General features: G+C 33.1%; 1 protein-coding gene across 7 annotated transcripts in view; it reads left to right on the top strand.

Moving 5' to 3' along the window:
- Positions 1-13,041, top strand: part of PPP1R12A (protein phosphatase 1 regulatory subunit 12A) — a 161,930-nt gene that overhangs the window by 101,834 nt on the left and 47,055 nt on the right. For all 7 annotated transcript variants that reach the window (XM_055239260.2, XM_055239264.2, XM_055239262.2 and 4 more), the window contains exons 4-8: positions 753-912; positions 4,826-4,970; positions 11,073-11,147; positions 12,096-12,184; positions 12,331-12,488. In XM_055239260.2, the coding sequence (XP_055095235.1) occupies positions 753-912; positions 4,826-4,970; positions 11,073-11,147; positions 12,096-12,184; positions 12,331-12,488 (627 nt within the window). The remainder of the gene's footprint in view (positions 1-752; positions 913-4,825; positions 4,971-11,072; positions 11,148-12,095; positions 12,185-12,330; positions 12,489-13,041) is intronic.

Below are 13,041 nucleotides of genomic sequence, written 5' to 3'. Positions count from 1 at the left end.
CCAGGCTGGAATGCAGTGGCATGATCATGGCTCGCTGCAGCCTTGACCTCCTGGATCAAGTGATCCTTCCACGTCAGCCTCCCAAGTAGCTGGGATTATAGGTGTGAGCCACCTCTCCCGGCCTCTTTCCACTTTTATCACCTCAACCTAGGGTAGTGCTTAGAGTAAGTGCTTTTAAATGAATGAACATTTATATAACTTACTAAAATTGTGAAAATAACTTTAATGGTATGAAGAATGTACTATGTTGGAAAAGGAAATGAAGGGAGTTTGCTAGAGAAATAATCTATTTTAAGGTATGATATATTTTAGATGAAGACAGGACCTCCAAGTTGAAGCATTCAGTAAACATTTGTACCTGCTAGGCTAGATTTCATAGAACAGATCAAAACAGTAGATAGAAATTTGAGACTTATTCATTATAATTGTTAAAAAAAAAATTAGCCCAAAGGGTGCTTATACCTTAGGAAATGTTCAAATTTTTAAAAAACAAGAAGAATAATCAGAAAGGAAAAATAAGATCAAAATAGTATTGTGGAGCAAAAACCAAGTAATAAGTAGAGAAAGTTAATACAATGTCTACATTATCCCCACATTTTTTAGTTTAACCAACTTGTTATAAGCAGCCCATTTTAAAAAGACATACTTTCATTTTTAATTTTATTTAGACTTGACATGTTTTGGATAATTTTATTTCCCAACATAGAACAATTTTTAAGCAAAAATAAAAACAATTATTTTTATTTTATCAGGAGTTGATATAGAAGCAGCTCGAAAGGAAGAAGAACGGATCATGCTTAGAGATGCCAGGCAGTGGCTAAATAGTGGTCATATAAATGATGTCCGGCATGCAAAATCTGGAGGTACAGCACTTCACGTTGCAGCTGCGAAAGGCTATACGGAAGTTTTAAAGTAAGTATTGTTTTTTATAGAGTTGTTTTTCTATTTTAGTTTGTCTTCTTTATTCATTGTTCCTTTTCTTAAAATACCTGCAAACGTTATTTTGAAGCAACATAAAAGAGTTCTTTAATGCCTGTTTTCAGGAAGAAAAACTACTTTGAATATGATTGCTTTTGTTCTAAAATTCTTTCAACTCTCTAATTATTACTATTTTTTTAATCAGTTGTGATTTTCCAGTAAGTTGAATTTAAGTGTCAGTTACCTATTCTCTGTTACCTTTTGGCCTAATAAATCACTACAGAGAGTCATTTTGAGGTTCCAGATTGATAACTGGTTCGTGAGTCTAAGAACAATGTCCTGTGAACATACTATCAATTTTGAGAGCTTGATTCCTGCAGAATATTTATTTACATGTAACTTATCTTAAATACAATTTTGTTTTTTACTACATGAACACTGGAACTTAGTACTATTAGCACACTATAAAATATTAAGCCATAAGCAACTTTGACTCTCCAGGGCTGTATATTGTTTAGCAAATTTGCTTGGAACAAAGCTTCTTTATGTTGCAATAATATTTTTACTTCTGCAATGCAAACATTGGCAACTATATGAAGAAAATTATTCTGTGTATTATTCAATATATAAAATTATTCTTGTATGTATGTGAAAGGAAGACCAGCAGTTAGCAAAATCTACTGCACCTTTTATTAATATATTGCTTCTAATTCACTTGAGCTTCTAATATCAATCTTTCTTATTCCCACACTTGAGCTTCTAATATCAATCTTTCTTATTCCCACTCATTAGTAAAAGCAGTAAAGAATATATGAGTCACCTTTCCCAAGTTTCCTCCTCTTGGGTGACAGAGGCTCAGGCAGTCCTCCCACCTCAGCCTCTCTAGTAGCTGGGACTACAAGCATGTGCCACTACGCCCACTTAATTTTCATATTTTTTGTAGAGACAGGGTTCTACCATATTTCCCAGGCTGGTCTTGAACTCCTGGGCTCAAGTGATCTGCCTGCCTCAGCCTCCCAAAGTGTTGGGATTATAGACGTGAGCCATCACTGCCCAGCCTTCTCTTTTCAATCTCTATTCAACCTCAATAATTTAGGCCTTTTTCCTAAGAATAATATGGCAGTGTTGCCTTTTTATTAGTTTTCTTGTCCACCTGTTTCTCTCTAATCCAAAACTTTTGTGAGTTGCAAACAGCATTTTTTTTTTTTTTTGAGAATAGAAGGTATTAAAGAGTATTACATAAAGGTAAGAATTGTTTCTTAAAGCACTTGTTTCTGTAAACCTGTATATGAGTACTGGGTTATATTGCAAAATAGGTTTCTGGATGGCTTCCAAATGATCTTTGTAATTAGGTTATCCAAGCTCCCAAAATCCTTTATTAGTTCTTAGTGGGGATCAGGATAAATTTTAAACTACTCAACTTAGCACATAGATTCTTCATTATCTGGCCACTGTCTTCCCTTTTAAGCTAAGCTACCACCATTGCCCCTAAAGCATGAATTGTGCCAGTTATATATATCTATTGAAGTTCTGTCATGATGTCTTAATGCCCTCCCTTGTTTCTGTCTAGATGCTTTTATGCACCATCTCTTCAACTTTGAGGCAAATTCTGCTCAATCCTTTGAATCAGTTAAAGGCCCTTAAGCATATGAAAAAAAAAATGCTCAACTTCATTCATAATTAAGTGCAAATAAAGCTACAATGAGTTACACTTTTACATCTGTCAAGTGGCAAAGATCAAAACATTTGACGTCCTGTTGGCAGGGTGTAGGAAAAGGCACTCTTATTAGTAGAAATGACAATTGAGCAAATTCAATCAAAGTAACAGTTATTCTTTAGTTCCCTGATTCTACCTCTAGGAATTTGGTTTTTTACAGATACTCCCACTCACATAGGAAGTAAGATACATGCTAGCAGCATTGTTTATAATAGGAATAAGAGAATGGTTTAATAAATTACGGTATACGCTTTCACTGGCATATTCTGCAACAATTAAAACAAGAATGAGAAATCTCCTTACATACTGTTACAGAAAGAACACTAGAATATATTATGAAATGTCAAAGTCAAGGATCCAAGTATGTATCATTTGTATTTATTGTAAAAAAAATTAAAATTGTATTTGCTTATATATGCATGAAATCGTTGTGTAAGGATCCAATAAAAATTAATAGTATGGTTATTTTGAGGAAGGGCAAACTAGTTGGCTAAAGGTCAGCAGTGAGAGAGTGATGTCCCTATGTATCCTTTCATTCTTTTTTTTTTTTTAACTTCGTTGAACATATTACTTATGAAAGTTAATTAAAACATATATGAAATAAAAATCAATAGAAAAGATCTGTTTCAAATGTAACCTTCTTCACATTTTCTCTCCCTCCCAAACACACACAACTCCTTTCAATTTGATTTTGATGCTTTTCAGTTTTGTACTCCCATTGCATGTCTATTCACAGAATCTATCCTTGAGAGTTGGTTGTTGTTTCACTTCCAGTAAAAGCTCCTTGAATATAGATACTGTCTTTATGTTGAAAAAATTTACCTCTTTTTTCTCTCCACACAGACTTCTAAGTACTTAAAAATGTTGCTCAGCATATTTTACATTATTATAGTTCATATTTCCTAATGGGAACAGCATTTTTCTCTTATATTCCAGTATTGTTTCTGCCTCTATTAATAAGGTTTCTGATAATATATGTCAGTGGAGATATTTCTTTGGACTTATATCTTTCAGCTTTTCTTTAGATAATGGCTCTTAAATGTTGGTCTGCAGGCAGGTGACAGGCAATGATATGAAAATCATATGGGTGGGGGACTTATTAAGAATATAGATCAGCAGGGCCCATCTCCCCATATGCTGATTGAGTAGTACTGGGGTGAGCTGGGGAATCTATTTTTAAAAAACAAGCCCTTCAGATGGTTCCGTTATGGAGGTGGGATTAGAAACAGCTGTATTATTGTTAGGAAACACCAGATTTGTTCTGAAATAAATAAAGGGGGATTATACATTAGCTGTCACTACCACCTCCTGTAGGTAAAAAGAAGGTCCTTCTCAAGCTCAACATCTTGGAAAGTAAGGTAAAGGTTAACTAGATTTCATGAGTTGTATTTAGTGTTCGTTCACCTGTTTGTGTGGGGCTATGCTATGTGCAATTTATAGACCCATCCTTGCTCTCTGTGAGCTTAATGTCTAAATAAAATAAAGGTTGTTGTCAATGTGTAGTTAGAAGGGCATACTAACATAATTTATGCAACTCTTTGCATTGTATTAAAATGTGTTTCTGTTTTAGTTTGTTGATGATTGGAGTATCTGCTTTCTACTGCTCAGAAAAATAGATCCAACTCCTTGGAATATGTTTTTTACTTTGTTTTGTTCTTAAAGATTGTCATTTTCCTTTGAAAATTTTCAGCTCCTTAATTTCAAGGCAACAGAAACATTACAAAACAAGTTTCTTTGATTCCAGTATATTCTTAGAACACATTTAGCCCGAGATTGTATATTATATGGAAACCTGAAGATGATAGTTCCCGCAATAAATCAGTTTTACATACAAAGTGATTCATCACTTTTCGATTTTACATTGAAAAATTATGGGCTGTTCTGTGAAAATTTCACTTACAAGTCATATTAACAAGAATTAATCAGTGTCACACCAAACCATAAGACTTAGAGTCATGAGGAATTAATTAAAACTGCATTATTATGGCAATGACTCAAGATCCTCTTTTTCCGAGTTTTTTCTGAGAACTACTTTGTATTTGCCATAGTTAATTCATTGAGGGGGAAGGATGTGAATTCTGAAAATAAATTAATTGAAAATTGTAGTTAAATTGCATGGTAGATAGCTTTTGATCATGATCATTTATTTCTAGATTTTAATGATTATCTAATTCACTGTAATTTCTTTAGACTTTTAATACAGGCAGGCTATGATGTTAATATTAAAGACTATGATGGCTGGACACCTCTTCATGCTGCAGCTCATTGGGGTAAAGAAGAAGCATGTCGAATTTTAGTGGACAATCTGTGTGATATGGAGATGGTCAACAAAGTGGTAGGCCTTTTAAATGTATTTTAATACTTTAACTTTTAGAAATAATAGTTTTAGAAAGTATATTTAGAAATATAGTCTCAAGGTTATAAGGATTACATTATATAATTGTATTTTTATCAACTGTGTAAAACATTTTTTCAGCCAACTGACTTAATAATTAATGGTTTAAGTCTTTTCAGCTACTGTATGAGGTAGTTCTGGCCTTGTACTGCAAAGAAAGAAGTATTACTCTTTCAGTAATCAGATTGCCATACATGTAGAGTAGATTTGGATACTTGCATTGATACTATGTTCTTAGGAATTCAGAAGCTAAGAAAATGTTGAATTCCTATGTGAATGTTTTCTGCCACCCCTTTGAGTTGGAACACATGTAGAAGTGTGTTTCTAATTGTTTAGCTGATGGTCTTTTAGTTTGCTTATAGAATTCTTTAAGTGACATGAATAATGAGGTCTTACAGCAGGTGATGACAGTGAATATAACTATAAAGTTTTATGCCAAAGGTGATCATTGAGATGCAACATCATCTAGTCTTCTAGTTTTGTAGATGAGAAAATAGTTCAGTTGAGTGAGGTAAATGATATACTTAATACCACAATTATGTAGAAGGAGGGAGGGAGAAAATGTCATACAAGCGTTTTTCACAAAATCATGAAAAGATTCAAGTTATCAAGTTCCTTGTTAAACTAGACTTCTCTCTTCTACTCCTTTTTAGATACACTATCAGTCAATAGCCAGTCACCAGTATTCCTGCTAGTCTCTTCCTGCTCTGTGTTGGTAGATAATAAATATCATGGAGAACTCAAAACATGTCTCCGCTAGTGAGTTTAATTACCTTTCCATAGAATGTTCCTTGTATATTGCATTTTATAGGATAATATCATAGGTTATGTAGCAGAGATTCATAAAATGATCTCATCTTTATTCGAAATAGGGCTATCTAATTCTTCTGCTGTTTTTGGAGTAGAGTTCTAAATATCTTATTTTCATTAACTGATTTAAAAATATATTTTATATAAGAAATGTGCAGGCATGAAAATCATAGGAATTGGTAAAAGTCTTAAGGAAAGTAAAAAAATTTGGGGGAATGATTGGTTTGCACTTATATACAAATACAAAAATCTTTTTGGGTTGAATTTTTAGTTAAAACTTTCAGTAATTTACTTTCTCTGTTGTTTTTCATCATAATAGTTGTTTTGTAATCAGCATTAGAAGACAAATAAATATTGATACTATTTGAGTAAAAGGCCAGCTAATTTTAGCTTCACAAGTCGTGTTACCTCTCTTTCAATGTAGAAATTCCCCTTCAGAAATTTTTTTCTGAAAAGATTAGCGGATATCTATTAGCCTCTGAACTCTGGTCTGCATTCTTCTCTCCCAAACAGTGGGAGAGCCTTTTACCACGTGTCCATTCATATGGGCAGTGCTGATAATTGGTTCATTTAGTAACAGTAGCCTCCAGATAAGAACTAGGTGAGAGAAGCTTATTAATTGAAATGGTTTCCAAAAAGGATTATTTCACTTACAAGTTTAAACATGGTGTGTTTCCCCTACTGAATCAGTATTCTAGTGAAACATACACAATATATAGTATGTATGAGAAAAATTATTTTATTTGCATCTGGCCAACAGTTGTCTAATTCCTGTGCCATACAATTTATCATAATTTTGCTATCAGAGAAGGAGTGCATGTAAAATTATTTTGCCTTATATCCTTTTTTAAAACATTACTATAGTAGCAGCTCCTTATGTCACTCTAAATTTTATTTATTCTCTTATCTGTCGTTCGATATTTCAGTAGATCTTTATGTGATCTTAAAAGAATTGTGAGCCAGGCCTTGTGGTGTGCGCCTGTAATCCCAGCTACGTGGGAGGCTGAGGTAGAAGGATCGCTTGAGTCCAGGAGTTCAAGGCTGCAGTGAGTCATGGATGTGCCACTGCACAGCAGTGGGCAACAGAAGGAGACCCTGCTCAAAAAAAAAAAAAAAAACCCGAAACAGTTGTGCCGCATATTTACATAGAATTTAAAGGTTTTCAACCTTTTTTACACATATTACCTAATGCAATTCTTTTAACGACCCTGTGAAATTAAGTTTTTTGGGTTCAGGAACATGATCAGAGAAGTCAAGTATATTTTCCTAAAGCCCTGATAATTGTTTTCTCTTTTTATTCTGCTAAGTTCCTCTATAACTTCTTTTCGTTTTAGTTTCTTCATCTTTTATTTTTCAAGATACTATTAAGCTATAAAAATATAAATTTTAATCAAAATATTATTTTTCTTTTAAAAATCAAGATTTTAAAGACTGCTTTTTATAGTGAGGAGCTACATAATGTCTACAGCATTCTAAAGGACTTTGTGTCATAAATATATCCAAATACAAGCCTTTTTTTTCATTTGAGAAGTTCTATTTTAAGACCTTGATTTTTAAAATTTTAAGTTCATAACTGCATGTATGAATTAGACTGTTTTTATTGTCTACATTTAAAAATGTCATACATCATGTTCAATCAAAATAAATTACTTTAATTATGTAAGCCTGCCTATGTGAATATACATTGTCATTTGATACCTTCCTTAGTACTTACAGATTGAAGATTATTACTAAATTGTTTTAAAAATGATATTAAAGATGTGCACTTAAGGTACTACCAGAGTTTAGATGAATTATTTAGTAATAGAAAACATGATTTGGGAAAATAATGTATAATATAGTAAGTGTAACAAATATATGGAAAATCTGAAACTCTTTCTACATGGAAGTGGGAGAAATGGTCTAAAAATATTTTGAGATTTCAGTCTCATTTCTTTATTTGCAAACTGTAATACATATTTACTGTCATTTTAATTCATTATTATAAATTACGTGATACAGACCTTAAATATAAAGGTTTTTATTTGCTTTCTTTATTAAAATAATCGCTTTACTAGAATGTATCTAAATATTGTTCTTTCTTTAAATATTGACTAGAATGCTTTTCTGGTTGGAATTTCTCTTACCGAATTAATACAGTGGTTAGCAGACAAGTTTTTAGATTAATATAACTGTCATTATAAAGATTTAAATGAATAACAAAGCTATTTCTGCTATTAATGGACACAAGAATTTTTTTTTACCCTAATTCCATCTGAATTTATTTTTATTTTTGATAAAGACAGAATGACACACTAGTAGAGACGTAGATTGTATTCCCACTTTCTCTTAATGACCTGTATGACCTTGGGCAAATACCATGCACTCAGACTGAGTTTCTTCATCTGTACAGTGAGAATCATTCTAATACTTGTCCCGGCTACGTTATTCGTTGTTGTGAAGATGAAGAGGTTGTACCTAAAAAAAAATTTGGTTAGAATAAGTGAATAAAGAAAAATGAAGAAACTATGAAGTTAGACTTATAATGTCTCTAGTGTGTTTGTGACTCAGTAGATGTATTGGACTGATTTTTCTTTTAAGCAGTTATTTTTAAGATAGTTCTCTTGATAGAGTTCTTATGTTCTCATACCTCAGCATTGTGTCCTCATTTGTTGCCTGGTTGCTTTAAGTGACACTGCTTATATACTATAATGTGTTTTATCAGTGAAGCATAGTAGCCTTATAGTAGTTAAGAACCAAATAATGTTTATAACTTCACGACCGTTAGCTTTATAATTGTGCTGCAGATTGTTTAAAGAGCATGTTTAAGTTGCTGAGTTAAGTTGATGAGTGTGCTTTTTTTGAAATTAGAAATTCTAATAGCCCACATTTTACTCTAGTTTGATTCTGTATCAGCTGCTGTTTGCAAAGTAGATTCATTTTTCAAGGGAGAAAGTGAAAATAAAGGTTAGCAGGGTGATCCAATTTCTTATGCTTAAAGGGGAGAGTTCCTTGATTATTAAAGTGACTCCATTGCATTTAACTGCTACAAAAATTTAATTACAGTTCAAACATTTTCAAGGTGGAGTAGTTCATTCATGAGAAGGGTTGATAATGCTTAAAATGATATTTAAAAAGAAGTCACTGAATTATTTCCACATAACATAATCTTAAACACACTTTACGTTAAATGTATAGCATTATTATCATTTTATAACTGATTATATAAAGCATATGATATAGCAAAACTAGAATTAATACGTATTTCTAATTTAAAGGGCACCTTAAGTTTTGAGCCAGTTATTTGATTTCAGAACTATTTATTCTTCAGGAATTTAAATCTTGGCTTCTATTTCCCAAGATTGAAATGGGAGGAAAGTTTATTAAAACTAAAACTTTTTATCTTGGACTGAGTGGGAAAGGATAGATTGTCTCTTAAATTCCTACTGGAAAGAATTTCTAGCAAGAAAAGGCAAGTATGATAAGTATTTTTGAATCTTGTAAATTTATATACATACTCACCTATTTTGAAAAAGCAGTATTTTATATACTTTGAAGATATATACTTCATAGGGCTGGGCACAGTGGCTCATACCTATAATCCCAGCACTTTGGGAGGTGGAGGTGGGCCTGAGCCCTGGAGTTCAAAACCAGCCTGGGCAACATGGTGAAACTCCATCTCTACAGAAAAATACAAAAATTAGTCAGGCATGGAGGTGTGCACCTGTAGTCCCAGCTACTCAGGAGGCTGAAGTGGGAGGATCACCTGAGCCCCAGGAGGTTGAGGCTGCAGTGAGCCACGATCGTGCCGGTGCACTCCAACCTTGGTGACAGAGCGAGATCCTATCTTTAAAAAAAAAAAAAAAAAAAAAGGTGTCTTTCATAGACAATGGCTTTTTATTTTATTAACAGACAATGGGAAAACTAGCTCAGATATTGGCTAGCTTATAGTTTGTTTTATAGTGTTTGGAAATTAGCTCCTTTCTGAATAGATGTTTACATCCTGATATTGGTATAGAAACGAGGGTTGTTGTTTCTAAATGGAAAAATTAATGTGATTTTAGAAGCTATTATTTCTTATCCATTCTGATCTTGTTGTGGATATAGGAATACTATTAAGAAATTTTAACTTTCTTTCAGAATTATATTTTTTGTTGCTAGAAACATTTTTTTTCTGTGAAAGGATTATATACTGGATAACATACAAAGAAGACTATATTCTAAATAATGAACTTGTGAGCATCCTGGAAACTTGTACAGTAGGGCTATTATAAGGACTAATGCAGGCAGCAGGAAACATTCTTACTATGTTTAGTCAACAGCTCTTTGAAATTTTCTCTTTCATAGTGAATTAAAATGGATTGACACATGTTCATCTGGACTAATTTTAAAAATTAAGCCATACCTGTGGCTGGCTGAATGTTAAACAGCTTAAATATATATATATTTTTAATTTTATTACTCTACCAAGAATTTAGTTTTAGGAAGTCATCAAAAAGAAAAAGGCATCAAAAGGTTAAATTACCCAGTAATTTCGTCCTTAACTGTATGTTGAAGAAAATGAAAACAGGTGTCCAAACAAAAAGTTGTATATGAATGCTCATAGCATTATTCATCATAGGCAAAAAAAAAAAAAAGCAGATGTCCACCTGATGACTAGATTAGCAAACTGTATATATCATGCAATGGAATATTATTCATCAAAAGAAATGAAGTGATACATGCTATAACATAGATGAACCTTGAAAACATGTAGAGTGAAAGCCAGTCACAAAGAACCATATATTGTATGATTCCATTTATATGAAATGTCTAGCATAGGCAGATTTATAGAGACAGAAAGTAGATTAGTGGTTGCCTTGGGCTGGATGCAGATAGTGACTACTAAAGGGTATGTTCCTACTTCTTAGGGTGATAAAAATATTTGAAATTGATTATTTTGATAGTTGTACAACTCTGAATATCCATAAAACCATTGAATTGTACACTTTAAATGAGTGATTTGTATATGAATTATATCTCAATAAAGCTGTTACCAAAAAAATAAGGGGAAATATTCTCAGCTTCTGTCTCACATAAATTTCACATACATTGCCTTAGAGTTGTATGTTTTTACCGTAGTTATTGTATCATTTATAACCACTGTAAAAAATGTTATCCAACTTCTTTATATAAAATTATACAGAATTACTGAAGGCATTTTATGATTTATTGACTTTTGACCATCACCATCCCCCCTTGTTTCCTACGTAGGGCCAAACAGCCTTTGATGTAGCAGATGAAGACATTTTAGGATATTTAGAAGAGTTGCAAAAGAAACAAAATCTGGTATGTTTGATGACTGTCTAATAATTGCCTATATTACTTATCTCAATAACTTTGAATTTGAGACAATTACAAAAGTATTCTTGTGATGTTTTGTACTTTTTGGTTTTGAGTTATCCTTAAGTTTCACTAAATGATAGTGAAAGAGAACAAAGGGTGGTGATATTTAGCCTTTTGTGTTGCTTATCCCCATTTTTATTTCCTCCCCTTCTCAAAATGAATACTTACATATGTCCTCAAGAATAACATGTTTTTATAATTTCATTAGAGGGTTTTACTTAAAAGATGGAATCTATAAAATCTCATATATCCAATAGCAGATCCTAGATAAGCAAGGAGTTATGTCACTAGAAAACAGTTTTTTTTTTTTGGAGATGGAGTCTCACTCTGTCCCAGGGTAGAGTACAGTGGCGTGACCTCCAACTCACTGCAACCTCCACCTCCCGGGTCTGAGCAATTCTCCTGCCTCAGCCTCCTGAGTAGCTCGGACTACAGGTACACGCCACCATGCCCGGCTAATTTTTTGTGTTTTAGTAGAGATGGGGTTTCACCGTGTTGCCCAGGCTGGTCTTGAACTCCTGAGCTCATGCAATCCTCCCGCCTCGGCCTCCCAAAGTGCTAGGATTACAGGCGTGAGCCACTGCGCCCAGCCAGAAACAGTTTTTTAAGTAAAATATCCTCAGCCAGCCTAAGTGATTATCTCAACTTTTTCAGTAAAGTTGGAGGGATGTAAAAAATCCATCTTAGTCCTGCATGGAGCTTTTTAATTGTCTAGTCTATTTCATTCTTTATTCAAGCTCTTTCCTTTTCAGGTAAAACTTAATTTATTTATTTCTTTGTTTTGTCTTATTTAATGTCTGAAAAACTACTTTGTTATTATTTTAAACTCTGCGTCTTAGTAATAGTATTTTAATAGTTTTCTTATTTTCCTTTGCATAACTTTGTATAAAGCTCCATAGTGAAAAACGGGACAAGAAATCTCCACTAATTGAATCAACAGCAAATATGGACAATAATCAGTCACAGAAGACCTTTAAAAAGTGAGTAAAATATTGAAGTACATTTGTTACTTTTGTGAATGAGCTGGCATAGTGGCCACAGGCATGATTATTGTGGATCTGGGAAGAATGAATATATTTTAACCTTTTGTGTTTCTAATCATTTGAACACTGTTTTCCTTTAACAGCAAAGAGACGTTGATTATTGAACCAGAGAAAAACGCATCCCGTATTGAATCTCTGGAACAAGAAAAGGTCGATGAAGAAGAAGAAGGAAAGAAGGATGAGTCTAGCTGCTCTAGTGAAGAAGATGAGGAAGATGACTCGGAATCAGAAGCTGAAACAGGTAAAGTTAAAAGATAAATGCATTTTCGTTGAATTTTGTGGGAGTGTAAAATAAGACAAGATCAGACGTAATTTTTAAATTTTTCAGACTGATTTGCTACTTGTTTAGATACCTGCCACGCTACTAAATTATCTTTCAGTGAATAATAATTTATTATTATTTAATTATCTGGAGGCTGTTGTTCACCTCTGCATTTTGCGGACCTATATTTAAAGAAGTTGCAGAGGCTTCTAAGACTCCTTAGGTACAGATAGGTTGTGAGTGGGTTCTCAGCAATTCAGAAATGCTCCTGTTCCTTCGGAGGTCCAAACGTCCAGGATGCCGGTCCCAACAGCATCCCAAATTTTCCCTAAGAAATAGTAAAGTAGGAATGGAGTAAAAACTCTTTCCTGTGAGGGTGTGGGGGAATTTGCTTTGTTTTGAGAAATTTTAAAGATACAGAAAAGTATAATATAATAAACAAATATTCATATTCCAACAACCTAGACTTAAGACTTTAACTACTGTGACATTTAATCATATTTACTTCAATTTTTAAAATAAAGTTAAAACA

This window comes from Symphalangus syndactylus, chromosome 13 (genome assembly GCF_028878055.3).
Source record: "Symphalangus syndactylus isolate Jambi chromosome 13, NHGRI_mSymSyn1-v2.1_pri, whole genome shotgun sequence".
Classification (NCBI taxonomy): Eukaryota; Metazoa; Chordata; class Mammalia; order Primates; family Hylobatidae; genus Symphalangus; species Symphalangus syndactylus.
This window is presented reverse-complemented; position numbering and strand designations above follow the sequence as displayed.